Source organism: Lemur catta, chromosome 13, assembly GCF_020740605.2.
Source record: "Lemur catta isolate mLemCat1 chromosome 13, mLemCat1.pri, whole genome shotgun sequence".
NCBI lineage: Eukaryota > Metazoa > Chordata > Mammalia > Primates > Lemuridae > Lemur > Lemur catta.
This window is the reverse complement of record NC_059140.1, coordinates 23,167,169-23,193,849: the sequence shown is the minus strand read 5'-3', so window position 1 is coordinate 23,193,849 and position 26,681 is coordinate 23,167,169. Positions and strand designations below refer to the sequence as shown.

The 26,681-nt window shown below is 49.4% G+C and overlaps 1 protein-coding gene across 4 annotated transcripts in view; it reads right to left on the bottom strand.

Annotated features, from left to right (window-relative positions):
• SLC15A1 (solute carrier family 15 member 1) overlaps positions 1 to 25,394 on the bottom strand; it is a 55,903-nt gene extending 30,509 nt beyond the window's left edge. The window contains exons 1-2 of one of the 4 annotated variants that reach the window (XM_045567102.1): positions 25,204 to 25,394; positions 18,897 to 19,006 (exon numbers count right to left, since the gene is read on the bottom strand). In XM_045567102.1, the coding sequence (XP_045423058.1) occupies positions 18,897 to 19,006; position 25,204 (111 nt within the window). In that variant the 5' untranslated portion in view covers positions 25,205 to 25,394. Of the gene's footprint in view, positions 1 to 11,703; positions 11,756 to 18,896; positions 19,007 to 25,203 lie in introns of those variants that run through there. The other 3 variants (XM_045567105.1, XM_045567103.1, XM_045567104.1) reach the window with 3 other exon arrangements.
• Positions 25,395 to 26,681: the final 1,287 nt, after the last annotated feature.

Sequence of the window (26,681 nt, the reverse complement as noted above, 5' to 3'; positions counted from 1 at the left end):
TAAGCCTAGCAGTGGTTTTGCATTTCTTTTGGCTACAGAATTGAACAGAGTAAGTGCATATTATGGCTTTCTATGATTTCTGACTTGTGGTAGGGGTTGAGGAGCCAAAGAAAACAGGAGAAAACAAGGATCCCACCCCTTCCCACGACTTAATGAAATCTCCCCATTGATGTATTTCCTACTATTTGTACAAAGCATGGTCCTTATTTGGGACCATTTAGGAAAAGAAACTCTACCTCTGCCATTTTATTACTGTGGATGGTGTAGAGATGCTTTTCTGGGAGGTGGACTGGGGAAGCTGGAAGGATCAAGGTGTTTAGCTGGGGTCTGAGAGAGAAGCCCTCACCTTTAGGCAGAGAAAACTGTTTCCTGTCACCATCCAGAGCCAAACTGAGGGGATGATGGAAGTTTCCAGAGATGTCTTAGGAATATATTGCTGAAGTGGCAAGGTGGGGTAAGCAGAGTAGTGGTCACCCAGAGATGTCATGTCCCAATCTCTGGAACTCATGGGTGTGTTCCCTTCCATGGCAAAAGGGACTTTGCAGACAGGACTGAGGACCTTGAGATGGGGAGTTTATCCTGGATGATCCGGGGGGACCCAATATCATCATAGAGCCCTAAAAAAGGGGCCGGGCATGGTGGCTCACGCCTGTAATCCTAGCACTTTGGGAGGCCAAGGTGGGAGGATTGCTCAATGTTAGGAGTTTGAGATCAGCCTGAGCAACAGACCCCATTTCTACAAAATATAGAAAACTTAGCCAGGCATGGTGGCACATGCCTTTAATCCCAGGTACTCAGGAGGCTGAGGCAGGAGGATCGCTGAAGCCCAGGAGTTTGAGACTGCAGTGAGTTGTGATTGTGCTACAATTGTGCTGCACTCTATCCCGGGTGACAGAGCAAGACCCTGTCTCAGAACAAAAAAAAAAGAAAAAAGAAAAAAAAGAGCCAAAGGAACAGATGTGAAAGTGGGAGCAAGGGAGTGACCCCTGGACTGGAAGGGCCCATACGCTGAGGAATGCGGCAGCTGGGACAAGCGAGCAAAGGCAAGGACACAGACTCTCCCCTAGAGCCTGCAGATGCAGACACAGCCCTGCGGACAGCTTGACTTTAGCCCAGTGCAATTGATCTGGACTTCTGCCCTCAAGAACTGTAAGATGACATTGTTTTAGGCCACTAAGTTTGGGGTATTTTGTTACAGCAGTACTAGGTGACTAATACACATGGGTTTGTCTCAAACTCCATAACTAGAGATCTTTAATCACAGTTTACATATAACTAAGGCTCAAATTTCCTACCAAATTTTATTTGTTGGCAAAATCTTCTTCTTTTTTTTTCTGAAGCCACATTTTTCTACCTAGCAGCTTAGAAATGCATACCTGATATCTGCTTTTTAAACTGGATTTGGCAGAATCGAAGCTCTGTTCCTTGCTCTGACAATGGTTTTGTAAGGCAGGAGTGAAGTGAATGACAAAGCAGGTTCCACCAGAACCCCTGGGAAGGCAATGGCCCCTGCAAGAACTCAGCTTGGCCTCGCTAATGGCAAAAGTGGCTTTTGAGTTACAGAGAGAATCTCTCAATATCACTCCTGCATCTGGTTCATGGAAAGACACGGGCTTTGGCACAAGGAGGTCGAACCTCAGCACAGAGACCGTCTTCCTCACCATGTGGCCTTGATCCGAGTCCTGAACCCCTGGGCCCCCACTCCTTCACCTAGAGATGCTGCCACCTTCTTTGCAGGTTGGTTAATAAGATTGAATCTACACGAAAAAAATAGGGTTTGTTATTTACTGCATCTCAGGAAGACAACTGGGTAGATTCTTCACTGAGTGTGGATGGATGTTCAGAATGGCCTGACTTAGAGCACGGACAAGAATTTTCTGTGGGGACCCTGGCAGGGGCGAGGAGGTGGCCCTCCAAGAAGAGGCAGCTCCTCTCGGGTCCCTCACATTGACCAGAAGCAGAAGGGCCTGGTGATGTCACCCTGTGAACTCAGGCCACAGGGATGAAGGTGGTGTGACCAGAGCAAAGTCAGTCTTCTCAAATGCAAGCCACAGTGGCAAGCACCGAATTTGCAAATGCAGGATACTACAGTGTGCACTGCGAGGCGGCCAGGGAGAGTTAAGGGGCCACAGCTCCGAAGCAGTGCCAGAGAGCTGACAAAGAGATGCGCCTGGGGCAGGGTGGTGCTTGCTAGTGGGACTCCTGTCCAGGTGAACTCCTGCTCTGTCCTCCGTTCCAGTTTCCTTAGCTCCGTCTCATCATTCACCAGGGCCGCCGTGACTGCAGACGCCCTGTCTCACCGGGTCTGTCTACTGTCCACACCACCGATGTGAGCACCCCCCAGGGGACGACCCTGCTTTCAAGCTATGCACGCTCTCCCCTTCCTGTAGGCTGGCCCTACCCCTTGGCCGGCACTCAAGGCCCTTCAGCCTGTGACCCTGGCTCCGTGCTGCTCCAGCCAGCAGCCCCGCCACGTGCCTTGTCCCCACTCTTTCTCCACATCAGCCCTTTCAGAACTCCACATGCTATGTGGGCTCCCCCTGCCCTCTCAGGTCCCGTCAGACCCTTCACAGCTGTCCCGACAGCACGGGTTGTTCTGCTTCTGAGAAGTGTCACAGAGCCCCATGTATGTCTCTCACTCGCTCTTTTTTTTTTTTTTTTTAAGAATCTACAGTGTGATAGAGAATCTCTTACGTTCTCCTGGAAAGAGCTGGAACCCATTCTACTAAGTGAAGTATCCCAAGAATGGAAAAATAAGCACCACATGTACTCACCAGCAAACTGGTTTCCCTGATCATCACCAAGTGCACATTTGGGAATAACACCAATTGGGTGTCGGACAGATGTGGGGGAGGGATGGGTGCATACCTACATGATGAGTGCGGTGTGCACTGTCTGGGGGATGGACACGCTTGAAGCTCTGACTCGGGTGGGGACATGGGCAATATACATAACCTAAACTTTTGTACCCCCATAATATGCTGAAATAAAAAAAAAAAAGAATATACAGTGCGTGTCACTTTAGAAAGAGGCCAGCAGGCTCTGCACCAGGCTTACCTGTGACTGCTCTGGGGAGGGCGTGGGAGGGGCCGGACAGAGGAGGCTGAGGGTGCCGGTGTCCCACACTAGCTTTGATCTCTTTTTTTCCCAAAATAGATAAACTTTGATCAAGCGATGAAAAGTGCTTTTCTTTCCTTAAATGGGCTCTTCCACCATCACAGTCAGGTCGGCTTATTCTAAAGTTCAGGTCCTGCAACCCAAAGTCCTTGTTTCTGGAGAGGCTCTTTTTGCAGCTGTTTCTTAGCAAGATGATTTTTTTCCCTTCTTAAATTTGAATGTTTTGCCACGTTTCCCACCCTCGGGGTCTCTGCTAGACCATATGGCACTTTGGCATGCGTTAGAAAAACATGACCTTTTAGGCCGGATGCTGGCAAGGTGTCCCTGGGTGTTGGCATTGCTTGGCAAACAGGGTGGGCTGCATTCCAGCTCACGGGGGTCCTCGTGCTGGGACAGCCATGAGGACACAGCGGCACACCTGCGGGCAGGGAGGGCCCTGCCCGTCCTCAACTGTTCTTCAGAGAAACAGCCTCCCTTTCCACAGCCCCTCCTCCCCCTGCCACACTGACAAGTGGTGACGTAAACACAGAACATGCCGCTGTGTGGTTGTCAGAATGCCACTTCCATCAAGCCGCTGGGTGCCTTTCCTGCACCACTGCTACAAGCAAATGAGTTATCAGTCCATCGAGAACTAAGAAAGTCAACTACACCCCAGCAGCAGGAAACGAGAAATGTGGGGAAACCGGGAGAATGTGGCTCCATTAAGTGACTTGGCAGGACGCTGCCGTAGGGAACAGCTCAGCCCCAGGGATGTGGCTCACAGGCCACCAGGCAAGGCTTAGGCTTGATGGCAGCTGATGTGAGTCCTGGCAGATGCCTTGGAACTCAAGGGGATGGCAGGCCCCTGCGGTACTCCAGCTCCCCCCAGCCACTGTGACTCTGGCTCAAAACAATGGAATGTGTCGTCTCACAGTTCTGGGGCTGGACGTCTGAGACCAAGGCGTCGGCAGGGTTGGTTCCCCCAGAGCCCGTGAGGGAGGATCTGTCCCTGGCCTCTCCCCCAGCTGGTGCGTTGCTGGCCTTCCCTGGCGTTCCTTGGATTGTAGGAACATCACCTCGATCTCTGCCACCAGCTTCACCTGGCCTTGTCCCTGGGTATGAGTCTGTGCCCAAATTTCCTCTTTTTCTAAGGACACGAGTCATAGTGGATTTGGACTCCCCCCACCTTACTATAGCCTCACCTGCAACAACCCTAGTCCCAAATAAGCAAGGGCGCACTCTAAGCTACTGGGGGTTCTGGCTTCAACATATGAATTTTGCAGGGGACACAACTGAACCATAACAGGGGCCATCTGCAGTGCACGACTTATTGCTTCCGGTTACAGATATTCTCCCACCTTTTAAAAAGGTTTCTACACATGACTGTCTAAAACCATAGGCTCAAGAGGCCTGAAATGGCTGCCCTTTAATAGTTGTGTAATCTGTCTATGACTTTTGGCATTTTGTTCCCATAATCACAGATAAGAACATTCCTGTTCTTGTTCAGAAAGAAATGATCCGTCTGCAGGCCCCAGATCTGCCCACCTTCGGACACGCTCAGAGACTGTTCCCACCTGCTCCCCACTGCAGCGAAAGGCCGGCTGGGCCAGAGAGGGCCCCGAGCTAACATGCTGCTGTGCAGAACAGACAGTTCTGCTTCAGGTAGGGGCAGGAAACAGGCACTCAGGCGAGACGATTTTCCTGGGTGTGAAGAGAAACCTTTGCTCTCCCAGTTATTTCCTTTATCTGCACCTGAATATTTTTATTCTGGAACAATACCCTTTGTTCCTTTAAAGAGTGAATAAACAAACACATCCTCAGGTTAAAGAGAAGAGAGACCCTTCCTCAGAGCAGGCCCTGGAAGGGGAGAAGAAGAGAGCACATGAAGGAAGCGGCTCTCAGCCTCGGGGGGATGCCAGCGCACACCCCCAGCGTCAACAGAGGCTGGTCTGTCAGCACCGGCCCCCATGACCCTGTATATTGTCACAGGAGAAAACAGTGCCAAAGACACACAAGTGCCGCTAAATTAAAAGGAACCAGTCTCCTGGTCTTTGGGGGACATTGTTTCCGAGGCAATTAAGTTAATGACCCTAACTTTTACACATAAGGATTGTTCGACTTTTATGTGATAAATCATGACCACAAAAAATGCCTTACATCATGATAAGTATAAGGTTAGGCTACAAACTATGTACAGAATGCAAGCTTTCTGCCCATGTGATTTATAGGTTGTACATGCCTCATTCCTATTATGACCGTATCTGTAAGAAAGTTCCAGAAATAGAATGCTTTTAAAATATTATGGGTATTTTAAATTGTATTAGGTATTAGCTACCAATCTCCATAGATTTGTTGGGTGACTTGATTTTTCCAGTCTTCTCTTATAATTTTAAAATGAGTGTGCACAGATGAACCAGCTATGTTCTTAAAAAAGGAAAAGTTAAATGTTATGTATAAAGATTGCCTGGGAGCTTTATCCACAGACACATAGTACATCATCAACATACTGTAAACATAATTTTTACAATTAATTTGAGGTAAATTACCTGTGTCTACTATTAATATATTACTTTGGGTGCTTTTGATTTCGCAATAGAAACGTGTTCTCTCACAGTTCTGGAGGCTGGAAGTCTGAGATCTGGATGAATCTAATGTTATACATGAGGCATGTTTTCAACATATCAATTCTGTTACTAAATGGATTCTTTCAAATTGATTTGAGCTATGACCAGAAAACACATCTGACACACTGGGGAAGACACTGGTCACCACTGGCAGCTGAGCTGAGCACTCAGGCTGCAATGGAGTCACCGTGACACTCTGCCAATGTTTTCTGCCTAGAGTCATATATAGGTCATGTACACACTTCAGAGAGAACATTCTCTGTTACCATGTGGGGGGTTCAGTAGTGTCCCCACACATTCACGTCCTTCCTAGGATCTCTGAATGTGACTTCATTTGGAAATAGTGTTGTTGCAGATGTGATTAGTTGACAGGAGGTCACACTGGGGTAGGCTGGCCCTGATCCAACATGTGCGGTGTCCTTAAGAGAAGAGACACAGAGACAGGCAGGCAGAGACGGCCCTGTGACGATGGAAGCAGAGATGGAGGGACACTGCCACAGGCCAAGGAACGCCAAGGACTGCTGGCGACACCAGAAGCTCAGAGAAAGGCCTGGAACAGCTTCTCCCCGAGAGCCCTCAGAGGGAGCGTGGCCCTGCCCCACCTTGATGCTGGACTCCCAGCCTCGCGGACCGAGAGAGAATACTCCACGCTTGTTTTAAAACACCCAGTTTGTGGTATTTTTGTTGCGGTGACCACAGGAAATTCATACACCACCTGAGTTTATGTGTTTTCAGTGAATGGAAAAAAGGCTTATTTCCCCAAGAACACCTCCAATGGACAAGTGTCTGCTATGTCCTAACAGAGCTTATAGTAAAATCTCGTCGCTTGAGGCAGATTGTGGAAATTTTAAATGCTTAGTTTGAGAACTTTTACAGGGCATTCTTATGTAAGTACATTTTATGAATTTTCTAGTCTTCAGTCCACTCCTTGAACCAAAATTTCCTTAGGAGCATGTGTTGTTGTCACATACCCTCACCCAGTGAATGGGTGACTCCAAACCCTCTCTCCAAGGAGAGAGACAGCTGTCAGAGCCCGTGGGGGGCTTTGGGCGGGTTCCAGTTGAGGCACACTGGGAGGAACTAGACCTTCCTCCTTTTTAAGTCTCTGTACAAGACCCTGTCCCTCTTCCGCTCAGCTGTGCCACTTACTAACCACTGAGTCTGGCCTTTAACTCCGTGCCCACTCACACCACGTCCCCAAACCAATAGGTGCTGCCAGCAGAGGCCTGGCCCGGACCATCTGCCTCAGCCCCCTTCACCTCAAACCCACGGGAGGGCCCCGGCCAGTTTCCTCAGTGACAGATTCCAGCTTCTGAGACCAAGGCACAAAGATACAAAACAGCGATTCCTGGGTTCCTTCTGGTGCAACCCCAGTGTGATGAGTCAACACCTCTCAACTCATCTCCCAGCAATATTGTTCTTATTCTTTCACCATCACCACGGAAGGATGCGGGACGCTCCTCAGACCTCACCCTTGTTTCTATTTCCTTATCAGCTCACCTGGAACACCTACCCGCTTTTTCTCCTGCAAGGGACAGAAGCAAGATGCGATTGTGTCCCAGAGCTTCCCCGATCAAGACAGGGGAATAAGGCTGGCTGGGCGGTCCCAGCTCCATGGGTCCATGTCACACCGCCCCGTCCCTCTCGCTAGTGAAGTTTCCTGGTAGCCGGACCAGCCGGGAGAGGAAGCGCTCTGTCTGTTCCCTGCTCTCCATGGGCTGGCTCAGTAACTCAAAGGGCAATAGGACAACTATTAATCAAAAAATCCAAGGAAACAAGAAATTGCATAATCTACTCGGGACACGAGCAGAGGCATGAAGGGCATGCACAGACGTAGCATGACATCCAGAGCTGCAGACCCTTCGGCTTTGACCAAACACGGCTCATGGCTGCTTTCACTGACCTCATGGTGCCTCCTTTACCGCACCCATAAAAGTGATGTTAACGGCTCTATGTCCCTGCCCCCTGGGGACATGAGTTTCTTCAAGGTGGGATTATTTTATACTCTCACATGGGAAATAAGCACCTGAGTAAATCAGTGACTCAGGTTCACCCCGGGCAGCCAACCGGACCACACTGATTTCTCACTCCCCTTCCTTTCTGCTCTCCCTGTGTTCTCCCACAGCACGGCAGGCTGATATTCAAATTCCACCGACTCATTTAGCCAAAGTTCCATCGTCCTGGACATGCACCCACATGGGCAAGCCAGGGGCCAGCCTGTACTAGATCTTGCCACAATCTAATTTTAGCGCACAGCAGGAACATGTGGACATGGGCAAGGGTCCAGCCAAAGGGAGCCCTGTCATTTAGAGTCATTTAGAACTGCGGTTCTCAAAGTGTGTCAGCAGCACCCAGGGACTTGTCCAGATGCAAACCCTTGAGCTCTGCCCCAGACCTCCCGAGCCAGACGCTGCAGGGGTGGGGCCCAGCCACCGCTTGGGGTAAGCCCTCCCTCGGGTAAGCCCTCCCTCGGGTAAGCCCTCCCTCGGGTAAGCCCTCCCTCGGGGTAAGCCCTCCCTCAGGTAAGCCCTCCCTCGGGTGAGCCCCACGTGTGCTCAAGTTTTAAACCACTGACTTAGTATCAGCCAAAAGAGCTCAGTGTCAGAAGTTCTCTCTTTTTGCTGCTGGCCAGGAAGAAGGCAGATTTCCCAAAGGTCCTCTGCCAAAGGCTGCCTTTCCTATGGGGCGGCCTCAGCTTCCTGCTGTACACTCAGGGCTGGCAGTGGGAACACCAGTTTCCCTGGTACTTCAACATTGCTCTTGGTTGACCCAAGAGCTTACAGGGAGAGGAGAGAACTTCAAATGGCCCGATGTGAGGTACCTTCAAGGCTAGTCCATTGTTCTACACTCAGGCAAGCAGCTGACTTGGAAAAACCCATCAGAATCCCATGCAAGGCCGGCCAGGGGCTGAGAGCGGGAGGGGCAGGAATATGTTAATAATAAAATATCCTTCATTAAGTGAATGAATTTCTCAAATCAACCTGGAGGCCATGGCAGACAGAAACAGGACCTTCCTTCATAGAACTTGAAGCCCCAAACCTAATTTTCAGAATGAATTTAGTGTAGACATTGCTGAGTTTTGGAAAAGAGAGTGAGGTGGGGTGAGGGGAAAGAGACCAAATAGCAAAACCTTCAGCAAAAGCATCCCCCGCCCTACAAAGCCCTCACAGGCTGTTCTGTCCTCACTAAGGCTTCTCCCAGTCCAGTAAGAAGTTCTCCGCCATTCAGAGACCCAACTGAACCAGACAGCTCCTGGGACCACAGCCTCCTCTCCTCCCTGACTCTGAGAAGCACACAGTGCTTTAAAGCAAGGGCCGGGCGCGGTGGCTCACGCCTGTAATCCTAGCACTCTGGGAGGCCAAGGTGGGAGGATTGCTCAAGGTCAGGAGTTCGAGACCAGGCTGAGCAAGAGCGAGACCTCCCGTCTCTACTAAAAAAAAAATAGAAATTATCTGGATAACTAAAATATATAGAAAAAAGTTAGCTGGGCATAGTGGCACATGCCTGTAGTCCCAGCTACTGGGGAGGCTGAGGCAGATTGCTTGAGCCCAGGAGTTTGAGGTTGCTGTGAGATGCCACGGCACTCTAGCCTGGGCAACAGAGCGAGACCCTGTCTCAAAATAAACAAAAAATAAATAAAAATAAAGCAAGGGCTGGCAAACCACTGCCCAGGCCAAGTCCCCCCTCAGCCTGTGTGTGTACCGCTAGCCAGCTAAGAATGGATCTGCAGTTTTAAACATTGAAAAAAGAAAAGTTTTAAAGACTACTTCGTGGCCCATGAAAATTATATAAAATTCAAATGTCAAGGTCGACAAGTAAAATTTTGTTGAAACAGCTCTGTCCATGTGTCTATGTGTTGTCAGTGGCTGCTTTAGACAACAGAGTTGAGAAATGGCCACAGAGACCATATGGCCCCAGGGCCCAAAGTGTCTAGCACGCGGCACTCTCCAGAAAAGGTTGTCAAGCCCTGCTTTCCAGCAAAGGGTGTGCGTTTCACGACCTCAACAAGACACTGCAGCCAGGTCTAGCTGGGCCCTGCCACACCCAAAGCAACTTTCTGTTTATCCCGTTTATTGTTTGGATGCACATGGTTTATGTCATCAAGTCTAATAAACACCTCAGTGGTTCAGTTCAGAATCTCGTCTCACCCCCTGCTTTCCTATTCATTCAGAACTTCTGCCGCTTGATTCCCTGGGACGGTTAAAGCACCTAGTGTGAAAATTTGTCCAGTTACACAGTGGCACGTGGTCTCGTTTCTCTGAGAATCGTGTCATCTTTGCTTCCTGCCTTGTTTACCAAGCGTTCCAAGTGTCCCCTTCAGTCACCAGGGCATCTGAAACAATCTTGGTACAATCTAAGCACCAAAGATCTATTTGTAAGAGGGGAAGTTACTACTACTTTTTTTTCTTAAAAAACATTAAAAAAATTTTTTTTTCACTTGATATTTAATAGTTAAGACTTCAGCAAAAATCAAACTTTTGTTGCTATTCACATGCTATGCCAATCTTAGTTGCCAAAAACCTCAACTGGTAACTAGAAAGCATCAATCCACGTAGAACTGAACTTCAGAAGCTCACAACCAGGCTATGCCTTTGACCACTACCCCGATTTCAACTGTCTGTTAGATACTAAGCACAGTCAGGGGTTCCAGCTCCACATGGATGCTACGCAGGGACTTGGCATCTGAAGACCCATACACATACTTCAGAGCACCTCCCAGAAAAGTTACACGGAGTGACAAGTGATTGCTTATGTGTGGGTGGGACCCAGAACCCCAGCCCAGGAAGCCACCTGAGGAGCTGAACTCTGTTGGATACACTCTGCTGACAGCCTCCACCCAAGAGGGAAGTTGCAGGTCTTTCTGGTACGAGCACTATTAGCCATAATTAAAAGTCCAAAGTGTGAACCACACACTCCTTCTATCTCCAACCAGTGAGTGGTTCCACACCAGCGTGGTGCTGAGCACGGACACGCTCCTCCCCACGGCAACCGTGAGGCAGCCGCCGGCCTCTCTGCCTAATGGCTGGGAAAGTCGAGGCCCCCAAAGAGCTTACTTTACTGAAGCAAGATCACAGGGGTCGAGAGAGTTAGAACTGGAATATAAATGCAGGCAGGCCAAGCTCAGCTCCCCTTCCTCAACCATGTGGCCACGTCAGCAGCAAAGTGCTGGTCTGGGTCCTCCCACGGCACAACTTTCGGGGAGCCACTTGACTCAGTTTCCCCATCTTTAAGAAAGAAGAGGGCTGGGCTGGTCTCTGGTTCTCTAGGTCTACACTGCGTCTGCCTGGGTCTGCATTAATTCAAGAGCCTTGTTAACTCTGAAGCAAGGCAGGCGTCAGGCTGTGTCCTAGCTGTCCTGCTCACGCTCCACCCGCATGAGAACCCGCCATTCAACCCGTCTGTAGCTTCTCTCAGGTTAACCCCAAGGACAGTGCAGAACTGTCACAAAGACAGGGGCCACAACGCCTCTTGGACAAGGACTCCCTCCAGAACTTCAGGGTCACCTTGCCAGCCAGTGAGTGGCAAGAGAAATGCAAAGGCAGCCACCCAGCACCCCGAAGACAGACGACGGAGGTTTTGCCCATCCTACTGTCACCCTGCGTGGGTGCAGCTCCCAGCATACTGTAGCCAGCAGCGTGGGAACACGAGGACCAACAGTCCCCAGCATGCCGGCAGGTCAAGGTGATTGAAAGCTGGAAGTCTGGGCATCTGCGGGGCGCGGTGACCACCCAGGAAGGGACATCAGGTGCCCTGCCCTGCAACTTCCCCAGACTGTCCGCCTGCCCCCCGCGACCCCCCCAAGGCCTGTCTGGGTTGCCCCGGTTCCCGCCACCGCCGCAAAGTATCCCCCCGCGGTGCCACCCCTCTCCCCTCCTCCCTCCTCGCCAGCCGCAGGTGGCAGCGGGACCAGCATGTTCCCCCGCGGTCACTGCGCCCCAGGCCTCCAGCGCTTCCCTGCGTTACCCGCGCCGGCCGCGCTTACCCATGCTGGCGGCTCTGGGGCTCCCTGGGACCGGCGAAGAGGAGCAGGGCGGGAGGACTTCTTACAAAGCTGTCGCTCCTCCGACCTGGTTTCCAGGCTCTGCCCAGCTCTACCTGTGCGGCTGGAAGTGTGCAAGGCGGGGCGGGCCCGGCTCCACCCTCGGAGGTGGCAGAGTTGCAGGGAGCAGAGGTTATCCTGCCTGAGCCCCTGCAGGGGACACCTGTCCCCTGCCACCTCAGGCCCTTGCGGGGCGGGCAGAGGCACGCGGTGGGGGGCGGGCCAGGGATTCCCCCCTGTGAGCCCATCAGTCACCGGCAGGGCTGGTTAAAACCCCGATCCCCAGCCCCAGCCCCGGATTTGCTGACGCAGTAGGTCGCGGTTGGGACCCGAGAATTTGCATTTCTGACAGGCCTGAAGTGATGCTGCTGCTGCTGCTCTGGGGACCCCTGCGGCCCAACACACGGCAGTTCTGGGCAAGGATTGCAAACCGGGTGGAACGCTCCTCAGTCTGCTGCGTGGCTTTACTTGGAGGGGGAAACTTTGAGAGCATTGCTGGACAATTCCACACTTCCTTTCTTTAAGAATAACAGAAACAAAACAACCATACAGTGTTTATCTTCCATTTTCTGATCTGGGGGGTTTGTGTCCTGCACACTGAAACACTAAAAAGGAAAATGAAGGTGAGTTTCTACTGCCTTTGTCAAAAATCCTGGTGACACACACGAACTGTCATCTGGAACCATCTTAACCTGCTCTGCTGTCTGCACGGGTCAGCGGCGTCCAGCACGTTCTCTGTGTTGCGCAACCATCGCCACCATCCGTCTCCAGAGCTTTGTCATCTTCCCACACGGAAGCCCTGTCCCCACTGAACAACAGCTCGCACTGTCTGCCCCACCAGCCCCCGGCAGCTCCATCCTCCTGTCTGCGTCTGTGGCTGTGACGACTGCGGCTCCCTCGGGCCAGTGGAGTGGCTCGGACCTGCCCTCAAGGCTCACGCACCGTGCAGGGTGTGTCAGAGTCTTTCCTTAGCAACAGTGCAGTGCGTGCGTCCCCCACACTGTGCGTGTCCCCCATACTGTGCGTGTCCCCCACACTGTGCGTACCCCACACTGCGCGTGCCCCCCACACTGCATGTGTCCCCCACACTGCGCGTGCCCCCCACACTGCATGTGCCCCCCACACTGCGCACACCCCCCACACTGCGCGTGTCCCCCATCTGTCTCGGTTACCCTGTGCGTCGGAGCCAGTCTCCCAGGCAGCTTTCTGGAAGACAGTGGTGTGTGGGGAGAAAAGGCCCCTCTTCCCCAGAGGCAGCCGGACTTGCCCTTCTCGGGCTTTCTTCAGTGGCCTGCGGAGCAAGAAACCTGCTCAAATTGTTGCTCACTTGATACGCACAGGGGAGCAGTGGGTGTCACCTGCGGGCACGGGGCTGCCAGCAGAGGGACCTCATCAGGTGGAGAAATGCACCATTGGCTGAAGGGAAACAACCTGTCTGGGAGGTCCGGAAGCAGCTTCATAGTTGTAGTTCTGCGTCAGATGAGCCTGGGGTGGAACTGGAGCTAGAGATCATTTCTTTAGAGCAAATATCCTCTGTGGTCTGGTATTTCGGCTGCTGAGCCTGAGAACGCTGGAATCGTAGGCCTCTGGAACACCTTGTTCTGGACCGGTGGTTCTCAAAGTGTGGCCGTGGGGCCGGCAGCAGCAGCCCTGGGAACCTGGGAGAGACGCAGCCTCCCCAGCTCTGTCCACAAGCACCGAGCTGGACTCCCTGCAGGCGGGCGCAGCAGGCTTCTCAGTAGTCTTGAGGCAAATGCTGCTTCTCCCCCATAGGGTGACAGACTTGGGGCTTCTCCATCCTCCACCTGGACTCGGGGTGACATGGAGTCTGCCTCTCCTCACCGCAGCCTTTGCCCTCAGCCCTCCGTGCTCACTGCTTGTGGCCGTCATAGCAAATCCCCATGACCTTGGAGGCTGACACTAACAGGGTTCTGTCCTCTCACAGGTCTGGGGGCCAGACGTCCAAACCCAAGGTGTCAACAGCGTGCTCCCTCCAGAGCTCTCGGGGAGAATCCCTGCTTGTCTCTTCCAGCTTCTGGTGGCTCCAGGTGACCCTTGGCTCGTGGCAGAGTCACTCCCACCTTCGCCTCTGTCTTCACCTGGCCTCCTCCTCTGTGTGTCCTCTCCTCCTCTTCCCTTATAAGGGCTTCGTCACTGCATGTGGGGCCTCCCCAGCCCAGGATGAGCTCATCTCAAGATCCTCGACTGAATTCCGTCTGCAAAACCCTTTTCCCAAACAAGCCACATTCGCAGGTTTGAGGAGGGCGCATTCTAGGAAGCGAATGGACAGAAGTGGCCTCTGGTCCTGGATGAACAGAACTGTCGCTGGGCCTCAGAGAACCGTTGTTATGCAAACTACTGGGGGAGAAGCAAATGTTCGTGGTAATGAGGGTAGCTGTTTGTCTTCAACCCAGACCTTTCATTGTTTTCTGCTCACTGAAGCTCTTAAATGGCCAAAGGTGCCATAGTACATGTGGCCTTGAAAAGGGGCTTGCACATTTTTGGGGTAACAGAGTGTCATTTTCTCCAGCTCTGTCTTTCAAATTGCTTGGCTCTAAAGACCTTTTCACTCCATCTCCGAGGGCAATGGAATCGAAGTCAGACACAAAGCAACGAGAACCTCCGTGGAGATGCTGGTGGTGAAGGGGTGAACCCGAGGAACTGAAATTACAAGGGGGACCCACAGCCATCTGTTTGACAAGAGAGAGTCTGAGAAATGGCAGATGGGGGATTAGCGGGGTGGGGTATAAAATATGATGACTTGTCTCCTGTATGATTCGGAAAAAAATAAAAAGGAAAACATGCTGCCGGGCATCTGGCATATAGGAGGAGGAGAACCGGCAAGCAGCTCAAATTCATTCCCAGCACTTTGGAGCCAAACGTAGATGCCTTGGCACATAACCCCATGTCCTCGGGACATTAACGGACTAAACCCAGGAACAGGGGAGTGGTTCCTGGAGGACTCAATGTTTCCCCTCCCTGTTCCAAACTATCACGTCCTAGTTATAGCATCTACACGACCGGGAAAGATACAGTAACATTGCTAGATACAATAGCTTTACTGGGAGGACCAAACTAACTTAAATTACAACTTATTTGGCAGATTTTGCTTTCAAATCTAGTTCTGAATCTTAATTCCCTTAGTAGTATTGTTAATACTTATCACACACTCACTGTGTGCGGGCCCTGTGACGAACACGGCACATGCATCATCTCATTTAGTTCCTTCCTCACCATAACGCTGGGAGTATTATTATCCGGGAGCATTCTTTCTTTCTTTTTTTTTTACATTTTTATTTTGGAACGTTTCAAACCTACACAAAAAGAGAGAGAAGGATGTAATGAGCCCCCGTTTATCCCTCAGCTGGCTTAATTCAGTGTCAGTGTCACCGTTTGCCCGTCTTATCCCAGGGAGCATTAGTGCCCGTATTTTATGGAGGAAGAAACTGTGGCGCGTGGAGGTTGGTTCGGTTAGCGCAGGTCATGCGGCCGGGAGGTGGGAGAAGCAGGATTCGAAGGCAGCGGTGGGTCCACGGCAAGCACAGCTCAGGAGCTCTATGGCTGCTCTGTCCCTGCCCTGCGCTGGCCCAGGAACCTTGACGGAGGAGATGGTGTAGACCCTAACTCTGGGGGACAGCGGCTACGGAGAACGTGCTGCTCTCCTGCTCTTCCTGCTCCAGCGCTGGCTTTGTCAGGTCATTCACAGGAGCTCCAGGCACTTAGCTGGGATTCAAATCTAAGCTCCCCCTCCCCGCCCAAAGCACACTGCTTAGAAGCGAGTGGAAACGGCTGTGGACTGATATTCTGCACACCTTGGCTAGTGCAGGTCACCCCAAGCTGACTCGGGTAGTGGAGAAAAGAGGAAATATTGACATTTACAATTAATTTCCCTGATATCAGTGCGTGAGTATTTGCACATGATAAACACTGTCAGAGACAAAGTAAGCAAACTGCTGTGGCTGGAACTGCGTCCTCCCCACCCCGAATCCACAGGTGAGGCCCTACCCCACGTGGTGGTGTCAGGAGGCAGGGCCTGTGGGAGGTGACTAGGCCATGAGAGGGGAGGCTGGGACTGGTGCCCGTACAAGAAGGGACACCTGAGAACTCCCTCTGTCCTCCATGTGAGGACACCACGAGGAGGTGGCTGTCCGCAAGCCAGAACCCAACCATGCCGGCAGCCTGGTCTTGGACTTCAAGGCTCTAGAGCTGTGAGAGATCAATGTCTGTTGTTGAAGCCACTGGTCTGTGGTATTTTGTTATATAGCCTGAGCTGAGTAAGACACAACTAAAAGCGACTGACGCAGTGGCTCCATTTATAAAACATAAGATGGTAAGAAAAAGCAAACAGGTACTAGTGGCATTGCCTGGGGTATTTCTACAGTCTACCTGCGACGGGGGATTTTCTGATCATCCCTATGGGTGAAAACATTATTTAGGATCCTTAATGTTCCTAGTCCTGGCACTCTGCTTGCAACCCTTGTAAGTGGCAGCGTGGGGACCGTTCTCTCTGCCTTTGACTTCAAGCCCTGCTGCCTCGAAGGCAGACTCCACGGTTCACCCTCCTTCAGCTCATAAGTCAGTTGGGCCGTTTGAGGAGGTATCTTAAATACAAACTGTGTGAAAATGTAATTGTGTCCTCAATATTAATCATGTAGGACGTATAAAGAACTCTTCTTGCTTTCTTCGGTTTCTTTTACTTTCTAGCTAGCTGACAAAATCCCAGCAAAAGAGACAAAAAAGGCTGAGACCCACTAATTAATTGGTCTCCTGAAAGCCTTAAGCAAATATCATGGAAATAGCTACCATCAGTTGAGCAGCTACTCTGTGTCAAAGGCTGTGAACACAGTACGTCCAACCCTTCCAGCACCCCTGCATTTCAGGGACATGGCTGTAAGGATCCCATTTTGCAGCTGGGAAATGGGTGCTGCCAGAGAGGAGGGGCTTGGATTCGTCGCGCAGTTCTGCCATGGCACGGTGGGGTCTCACCCCCATGGCTGCCTGGCTCACAGGCCGTGCTGTCTCTCAGTTGCACTGCCCTGCCCACCGCTGCCGAGGATCTATTCTGCACAAACAGCCTTGTTGGGCAACGTGGGAAATACATAAAAATGTAAGATGATTCCCTCTTTTTTAACATGCCTCTCTTTAGAAAGTTCCAAAATGACTTTGTCCATATGTGTTAATATCTGATCAAACTTTCTTGAAGCAAGACAGTGGCTGCCTTGGTTGTGCGGGCACTGGCTGGAGACTGGGGCGGGACGAGCTCGGGATGGGAGGTGGACTCGTGATGTTCATTCTAGGAAGTAAGAAGAAAAGCCAAGGGCGACAACAGAGCCTTTCCTAAGCATCTTCCGCGGGTCAGGCAGGGGTACACACATGTGGCTTCAGGAGCCTCAGGGTCTATTCCAGAGAGTTTCTGGCTGCCTCATTGGCATCGCCCACAGTGACCTTGGGCAGTCACCTTCCCTTGCTGGGTCTCATTTTCCTCTCTTGTCAAATGAGTGATTTATGTTGTAAGACTCTGGTTACCTTCTTCACAAAGCTTCCAGGGTACTACAGAAGCTGATTGCAGTATTAGGTTTACCACGAAGGAGAGAGATGATTGTCACTGTTGATGCCTGATCACTATGACAAATGCTCAACGTTGTTTGGGTCCCTTTTGTGTCCTCAGTTGGAAGTCCAGTGTCTGGTGCTCACTAAATGCTCAATAAATATATGTTGTTTATCAGACAAAATATTTTAAATATACGTATATAATTTTGCAAGGAACTGCAACAACAACCATAACATCAGCAGTCCAGGGTATTCCGAAGTGGGCTTGGGGTGGGGGTGGTTCATAGGCCCTTGGATTAGATGCTTCCTGGACTGACAGGATTCTCTGGAATTTTAGAGAACTGGGGGAGAGATGGCAGAGCGATTGAGTTCCAGCAACTCTGGGTTGAATGAGCTCCAGAGGGAATTAAGTAGTTTTCAAATTCTTCACCATAGTGTCTGGAGAGATGCTGGCCTCTGTGGTCATGTTGTTTTTTTCTTTTTTTTTTTGGTAATGTTGTTATTGAGATATAATTCACGTACCATACAATGCACCCATTTAAAGTATGCAATTCAATAGCTGTTAGTACATTCAGAGTTGTGCAACCATCACTGCAATCAATTTTAGAACATTTTTATCATTCCAAACAGAAACCCCATTTCCATTAGCTGTCACCCTGTTTCTGACCCAAGAACTAGCAACCACAAATCTACTTTCTGTCTCTGTGGAGTTGTATATTCTGGACATTTCATATAAATGAAATCATACAGTATGAGGTTGTTTGTGTCTGGCTTCTTTCATGTAGCGTAATATTTTCAAGGTTCATACCTGCTGTAGCACGTGTCAGTACTTCATTCTTTTTTATGGCCTAACACTCTCCCATTGTGTGGACAGCCCATATTTGGTTTATCCATTTGTCAGTGGATGGACATTTGGATTCTTCCCAACTTTTTGGCAATTATGAATGATGCTGCTATGAACCTTTGCGTATAGGCTTTTGTGTGGACGTGTTTTCGTTTCTGTATGTGCCCAGGAGTGGAATTGCTGGCTCATGTGAACAGGATCAACTCCACGTTAATCATCGGAGGAGCTGCCCCACTGTTTTCCAAAGCAGCTACACCATTCTATGCTCCCACCAGCAGCAGGTAAGGATTCCAATTCCTCAACATCCTCAGCACCACTTGTTATGATCTGTCTTTTTGACGATACCCACCTAGTGGGTGTGAAGTGATGCTACTTATTTTTTAATATTTTTACGATATTTTTGCCTATTTTTTGTATTTATATAAACTCTTAACATAGTAAATATATTTTAATATTGGTAAAAGCACTTGAAATATTTCTTCAACTCGTTTTCTTAGAGCAAAGCAGGTACCTCCAGTGTCCCCAAACTGTAATGACAGTGTGGTCCTTGGTGCCGACAGAATTAGTGCTGGGTTATGCCCTTTCTGGGTAGGGGGCGAGAGGTCATGAGGGTGGAGAAGGCAGGTGTCCCAGATTTACAGATGGAAAAGATTAAGGTGACAGAGCAAACTTTGAGCTAAAAGTCTGTCTTAGGATAGTCTATAAAATGTTGATGCCCATGAAAATAATTCTAAAAGCCTACCTTTTTGAACTCTTTTCCTCCCACACATGCCTCTTTAGCTATCGAGGGCTTTATATGCTCCTTCGCCATGAAAATCTTCTCTCGGTGAAGCATGTGGTAACTCAGCCACACTATGGAATAACAGAGCAAAAAAATCCACCAATTTAAACGGAACAAATGAAACTGTAGTTGTAAAATTGAAAGAAAGGAAGAAGTTTTTAGAGTAGGGGTTCCTTTTCATCATTTAGGAAGTGATATACAGGGCTCCTCAACTCAGAGGGCGTGGACAAGGTGTGGCCTGAGTCACAGCACTCCACGGCTTCCTCTGTCACCCTCACAGTACCGCCAGCTTTACCAGCCACCAAGTGCAAAGTTCTGGGAGACACGGACGTGGCATAGCCCGAGGGGTCAAGAGTGAACAAAACCTGGAGCCCCCAGGTAGACCAGTAATGGAGAGTACTTATGCCGGGTGCCAAAGAGTCTTATCTGTGTCATCACCCGACGGACACACCACCATCTTACTTCAAATTAAGAAAGAAGCTAACAAAAAAATTTAAATAATTTTTGATATAAAAATGTACATCGCTTTATAAGACTGTCAAGTAATTCTTCACCTCCACATGTTGAGAAACCAAATAACATAATTAAAGAATGTTACTCTCAAAGCTCACCTCCCTTAGGCACTTTGGAGGGAACTAAAAAAAGTGTCTTATTAAAGTGATACAAAAATTGCACGTGTTGTCCACCTGGATCAGCAGCAGATGCTGGAAGCTTTTGATTATCTGGAAATTCTATGGTTGAAAAGAAAAATAACGAAAATGAAATATTCACTAGATGGGCCCCACAGTAATGTGGGATGACATAATAATCAGTAAACTTGAAGATGGATCAATGGAAATTCTCCAGTCTGAAGAACAGAAAGAAAAAGATTGAAGAAATATAAACAAAACCCCAGAGATCTACAGGACAACGTCAAGTGTACCAATATATGTTTAATGGGCATCCCAAACAGAGAGAAGAGAGAGAGAGAACTCGAATTATTAACATGAAGAATAAACGAGGGGCACCACTGCCAACCTTACAGAAATAAAAAGGATAATAAGGAAATAATATGAACAAGTGCATGCTAACCATTTAGGTAATCTAAACGAAAAGGACAAATTCCTAGAAAGATACAAACTACTTAAACTGACTCAAGTAGAAATAGAAAGTCTGAATAAACCTATAACAAATACAAAAATTGAATAAGTAATAAAAACTTCCCTGAAAGAAAAGTCTAGGCCCCAGTGACCTCCTGGGTGAATTCTACCAATCATTTAAAGAAGAAAAATAGAAGAGGAAGAAACACCTTCCAACTACATTCTATGAGGCCAGAATTTCCTTGATATCAAAGCTCGCAGAAGATGTCACAAGAAAAGAAAATTGCAGGCCAATATCCCTTATGAATATAGAAGTTTCCTCAACAAAATACCAACTTAATCCAGCAACACATAAAAAGGATTATAAGCCATGACCAAGTGGGATTCATTCCAGGAATGCAAGGTTTGTTTAACATATGAAATCAATTTAACACACCAAATAAATAGAATAAGGGACAAAACCACATTATAATTTCAATGGACACAGAAAAAGCATTTGACAAAATATAATATCTTTTCATGTTAAAAACATTCAACATACTAGGAGTAGAAGAGAACTTCAACCTACCTGACAAAGGCCACTTTCCTCCTAAGATCAGGAACAAGACAGGGACATCCATTCCTACCACTTCTATTACTACTACCAGGTGTATCAGAGAAAATTGAAAACACAAAAATGTACATGAATGTTCACTGCAGCATTATTTATAATAGCCAAAAAGTGCATGCCCCAAATGTCCATCAACTGATAGATGGATAAACAAAATGTGGTCTATCCATACAATGGAATATGATTTAGCCATAAAAGGAACAAAGTGCTGATACGTGCACTTCATATGGATGAACCTGGATGAATCTCAGAGAGATTATGCTAAGTGTATTAAGCCAGACACAAAAGGCCACAGATTGTATGAATCTATTTATTTAAATGTCCAGAATAGGCAAATCCATAGAGACAGAAAGTAGATTTGTGGCTGCCAGAGGCTGGGGGAGGGGAAATGGGGAATGACTCAACGGGTACAGGAGCAGTGAGAATGCTTTGTCACCTGCCAGTGGTGAGAGCTACACACACTTGTGAATACACTAAATATGGCTGGATTGTGTACTTTAAAAGGTGAGTTTTATGGTTATTTCTCAATTTAAAAAATATCTATAAGTTAGAAAAATTATATTGGAGGTTCTAACCAAATCATAAGCAGACAGCACAAGGGATTTCCACCCAAGTGGGCACATCCCATAACCATCATCTAAATAAACACTAGAACATTCCCAGAGCCCCAGAGGCAACCCTTGTGTTCCTCCCACTCACTACCCTCACCCAAAGGGAAACGCCGAAGACGAGTCTGGCCGGCTTCTGAACTTCATGTGAATGAAATCACACAGTACGCATGTGCTCTCTCCCTGCCTGGCTTCCTTCGTTCGACACTGGGCTTGTGAGACCCACGCGCGTGGCTGCGGCACCTAGAGCATGCTGGTGCTCGCTGTGCGGGGGGTTCCATTGCGTTCCGTACCACGGCTACCTGTTCATTCTACTATGGATGGACATTTTGGGTTGTTTCTAGCTTTTGGCTATCAGTGTTGTGAACACATCTGTCCATGTCTTTGATATGCGCATGTAAAACATTTCTCATGGATATATCCTGCAGATTGCTAGGTGGTAAGATATGTGGATGATCAGTTTTAGTGTGCAATGCCAAATAGTTTTCCTAAGTGTGTGGACCAATTTATACTCCCAAAAGCAAAATATCAGAGCTCCTGGGGGTCTCCTGAAAGGCAAAAATATAAAAAAATATGCCTTCCTCAATCTATCAAGAAAAGCAGGATTGTGGATATAAATTTTACATATGGAAAATAAATGAGGCAGGAGAAGAGCACTTGATGTCTGGGAGAAATGGGGCCAGACAGAGAACACCGTCTGCATGCACCTTGCCGCCCACGCTGCGTCCTCCCGGCCCCTGCTGTGTACCGTCTCATTGTGAAGACAGACTGCCAGCCTCTTCTCCTGAGACAAAATTTTCTTGTTAACCTGTGTGGCCAGAGAGAATTCATCTTACGTGGGATATCTGCTGTGTTCAGTTAGTCCCCAGGTATCTATGGGGCTTTGGTTTCAGCACCATGTTAGAAGCTGTGATCCAGGTGACACCTGCATCCGAGGCTCCAGTGGTGAGCTATGAACGGTGGGGCTGGCAGAGATGAAATGAGCCCTGGTGCACTGTGATCTATTGATCCCAAGTGTCCCATGGTTCTCAGGCCATGAGATGGAGAACACGTGATAAACTGTCCCACCAAACACAGGTGTGAAAATAGGTGGGCCAGATTCACACACAGAGAAACATTTATCGATGTGCACGGCTCCAAGCAGTCTTTGAAAATTTCTTAGGGAGGAAAGATGTCTTTCTAATGTCTCTGCACCAATGTTGGGTCCCGGCTGTTTGAGAGTCCACCCTGGGCAGGAACAGGTGGTTTCATGGACACTGCCACACACTGCCTGGGGGCAGGAGTTTTCATCTCCATCCTACAGGTGAGCATACAGATGAAGACAACTAATATCAGGATGGCCACTTGAGGCTCCTCAAAAGAGAACATCATTTGCACATACACACTCCCAGCTTTCTTAAGGTGAAACTTACAACAAAATTTGCCCATTATAAGTGTATAGTATGATGAGTTTGAGGACATTTTGGTCTAGTCTTCCAGAAAAACCATTTCAAAACTATATGCACTAGATAAACATCTATTTCAGCCATTCATAGGCAGAGAGTACTTTAGCAGTTACATATCGAATAAATAGCTGATCTTGGGCAAGTAGGGACTCCAGACGAAATGCTGGAAACAGGAATTTTTCTTGAGGCCATCGGGCATCTCAAAATGTAGGCCCTGACTGTTTACCAGGGGTGCTGGACTGGGACACGCTGGCTTTTAAAGCAGAATCACCTGGTTCCGGGACTGAGTGAATATGCTGCAATCCACAGCTTCCAATTACATTGGCTCGTCTTTAAGGCTTCTGTCCCCGTACTTTCAGATTTGTTACATATCTCTTGCTGTAGCATTTTTGTGGCCCGATTGAAGACCTTTTGATGAGACATTTGAGTGATGTGAAATATTTCAAGTGGAAAACTTAGGCTTCAGATTTCAATTTCAGGCACAAAGAAGGACTATTTCTTTATGTGACATTTGGTTTACACGATGAGAAATCTCTAGAACCCTCAAGGGCACACAGAGGAATCAGTTAATCTGAAAATAACAAACACCTTAGAACAGAAGGTGTTTCACTTTTTGAATGACCGTAATGTCTTTCTGTCCATTACAACCAAACCAATCCTTGCAACGATAGAGGGGAAGCGACAAACGCCATGACGGTGCAGCCACAGCCTCTCTGTGCCCGCCCTGACCCCGTCCCACTGCGCTTGCTTCTCACGTGATTTTCAGAACTCAGAGCGGTCACATCTGCCTCTCCTCCTGCCCCCACCATAACAAACCTGCTGGAGACACTCCCTGGCCACAGGATAAATCCCAAACTCCGAATGTGGCTCCTAAGATCCTTCATGCTGCAATGGCAGCTTTGCTCCCAGCACCGGTCTTGTCACCACAGATGCCATGCATGAGGGCCCCCCCAAATAGCCATGTGTTAGCACAGGCTGCAACCCCTGCTGGAAATGCCCTCCCCTGTTTTGAAATGCCTGCCTTTGCTAAGCCGGCCTGACTCTCCCCCGTGCTCTGTGTGCATCGTTCTGGTTCAGACGCTGATGACACGGGACTGCCATGAGGGGGCCCCACCATGCAGCGCAGGACGTGGCCCACAGTGGGAGCAGCAAGAGGACTTGGGGAGATGTCTGAGGTAATCGCATGGTCAGCTTGTGACCGGGCTAGTGTGGGCGGTTCCATTTCACCATGACCCCGCCTGTTTGCTTCTCCCACTGTCCTTGTTTGCTTTGAGAGGGCGAGAAGGCACAGGTGCCAGGCGGAATGGATGGGATGTAGGAGCGCGTCCCTGGCCTCGATACAGCATCATACTTTTCCCAAATCAATAACGAGGAAAACACTGTTAATTACTGTTCCTTAACAATAAGGCATGTTCCATGGCCACCTGGGCAATTGTGTGTCACTCAAATAGAATGATTTAATGTCAAATGAGCTCACATCCAAGGTCACAAACTGGTATCATGGCCCAGAATCTTGCCAAAGTTTTCACTGGTCTACCTATTATTTATTCAAGAGCAAGTAAACAGAAAATTGGACACGGTGCCACGTGCTGTAACAGGGAAGTCCAGACGCCTGCACTCTGCTTAGGAGGAACAACAGCTCAACAGAGCCCTGGAGGCCGAGGGGCCACGGCTGGAGGGAGGGAGCCTCCAGCAGAAGGGCCGACACAGGCCCCAGAGCTGCCCGAAGCTTGCTGGAGCTACAGGGGAGAGTCTGGGGCAGAGGCCGGGGCCATATGGGATGGGTGGGGAGAGGCCAGGAAGCCAGAAGCATAACTGAAGTTTTTCACATTGCCTTAAGGTTGTTAATAGGACAACTGGCTTTTTTAAAAAATCAAGACACTCATGGTCATCCTTCCCTCTTAGAAAGCTCACTGCGGCAGCAGTTAGACACATTAGAATGAACGGAGAGAGGCAGCGTGGAGGGAGGGACAAGTTAGGACGCAATGCTAATACTATTTCAAGAAAGCGATGGCAGACCTTGAAACAAAAGTGGTGCTAGTGAAGGGAGGAGGGAGAAGAGAGATTCCAGAACCATGAAGGAGATGAAATAGGAAAAAACTGATGGGTGTTCAGGGAGAGGGAATGTGTGGAGCCAAGGAGGACTCCTAGGTCTCCAGGGATCCTTATTCTTCCTAGAGACAGAACAGGTGGAACAGTCTAGAAGGGAGGCTTTTGGGTCCTGCCAAATCTGTGTTTTCACCACTCCTGATCTTATTAGTTTGGATGCTTTGGGCTGCAGGTAACAGGAAAGCTAGACTAAGACTGGCTTCCCCAACTAGGAAACCTGTGATCTCACATCAAAAGAAGCTCAGAGGGAGGGAGGTTCTCAGCTCTCAGCTCTGCCCATCCGTGTCCCTTGCTCCACAGCCATCCTGGACAGCTTTCCCGCCGCAGCCTGGCGTCAAGGCACCTGCAACGCTTCCAGGATGCAGAGGAAGCTTTTCTAGAACCCTCTCCCCCCCCAACCTTTCTCCCAGGTCTTACTGGCTGAATGCTGGTTCCCGGAGTCCTCGCTGGCCAGACATGGATCAGTGTGTGCAGCTGACACCAGCCACAGGCCTCACCCCAGCCAGGAGCAGAGACCAGGCTCACCTGCCCTGCTGCGTGGGCGGAGGAAAAGTTACTTGGACACAAGCAGAGTTCCACTGGCAGGGACGGAGGACAGGGAAGTGACACTGGGCAAGCTCCCAGCGGCTGCCTTGCCAAATCATGTCTCTCTGTCCTCATGGCACTCCCCTGACCAGAATGAACTCGCCTCCCACGCTGGTAACCCCAGGCTCCGCCACCACCTCCGTTTCTCATTTGCTTATGTTATGCCTTCTTTGTACTATTAAAAAAAAATCTCAGGTTACGTCTCCTCACTGGGATTATAAACTTTATGAGAGCATGAACCAAGCCTTACTCAAGTCTCTGCAGTGACACCGGGACCCAGCACCGTCTGGGCAGCCTACCTGTCCCCTTCAGTTACTTAACTGACGGAAACAAAGAACGACGTTTCCTGTTACTGCCGAGGGCCCCTTCTCAGCAGCACGGGGAGAGCAACTGTGGAGGCACTGAATGCCAGACGCAGGGCTGCGTGCACAACAGGAACGTAAGCTCCACAAGGAACAAGGCAAAACGTCTTCATCAGTTTGGGGCCCTGATGTATCCAAGGCCTAGAACAATGCCTGGCACACAATGGGAGCTCCAGAAGTAGTTGCTGAATGACTGTATCATCTCATTTACTCTCCACAGGAAAATGGAAGTAGACACTACTCCCACCCTCCACTTACTAAGGCGCAGATAAGTTGATGGCTCCAAGTGACACACTTGGTAAGTGGCAGAGCCAGAATTCCAGCCCAGGCTCCTTGACTCCAGGCCAAGAGTGTCAGAATGTTGCACCTCTGCTGTACAGCCTCTCGTGGACATGGCCCTGCTTTTGTGTCTGGTGAGGACAGGTGGAGACACGGGATGCCGGAGCCCTTGGGAGGAGGGACGATGCTCTCCATAGTCAAGAGATTCAGAGTCTTGGGCAACGGGCCCGAGAGCTGGCAGGTGGGTGACGGCCATGTTGGGATGTGGGCCTCTCCCTGGTGATTTGGGTGGACCCTGGAATGAAGCAGCCCTGCCCAGGTGAGTGCCAGGATTATGTTGCAATGCCCCTTGCACATTTGCTGTGACTGAGCTGCTCTATAATCGGATGCCCCTGAGCTTCCTTGATGCACGAGGTCTACCGGAAGCTTGTTGCTGAGGTCACCGTCCCTTGGGACCCTAAAGAGAAGTTCATGTCCTGCCTTAGTTCCAGGGCCACTTAGGTTTTAACCTCGTCTGTTGAAAGCTGAGTCTCTCTTTCCACTGGCAACTAAAAAGCCAAATGTGTGTGGCCTTTCCTGTGACAAATGTCTAGGTCTTTAGTTACACGCATTTCCATCGTAGCCTCACTCATGCCTGTTTTCTGTTCCTGGCCTGGTTTTGTTTTCTTC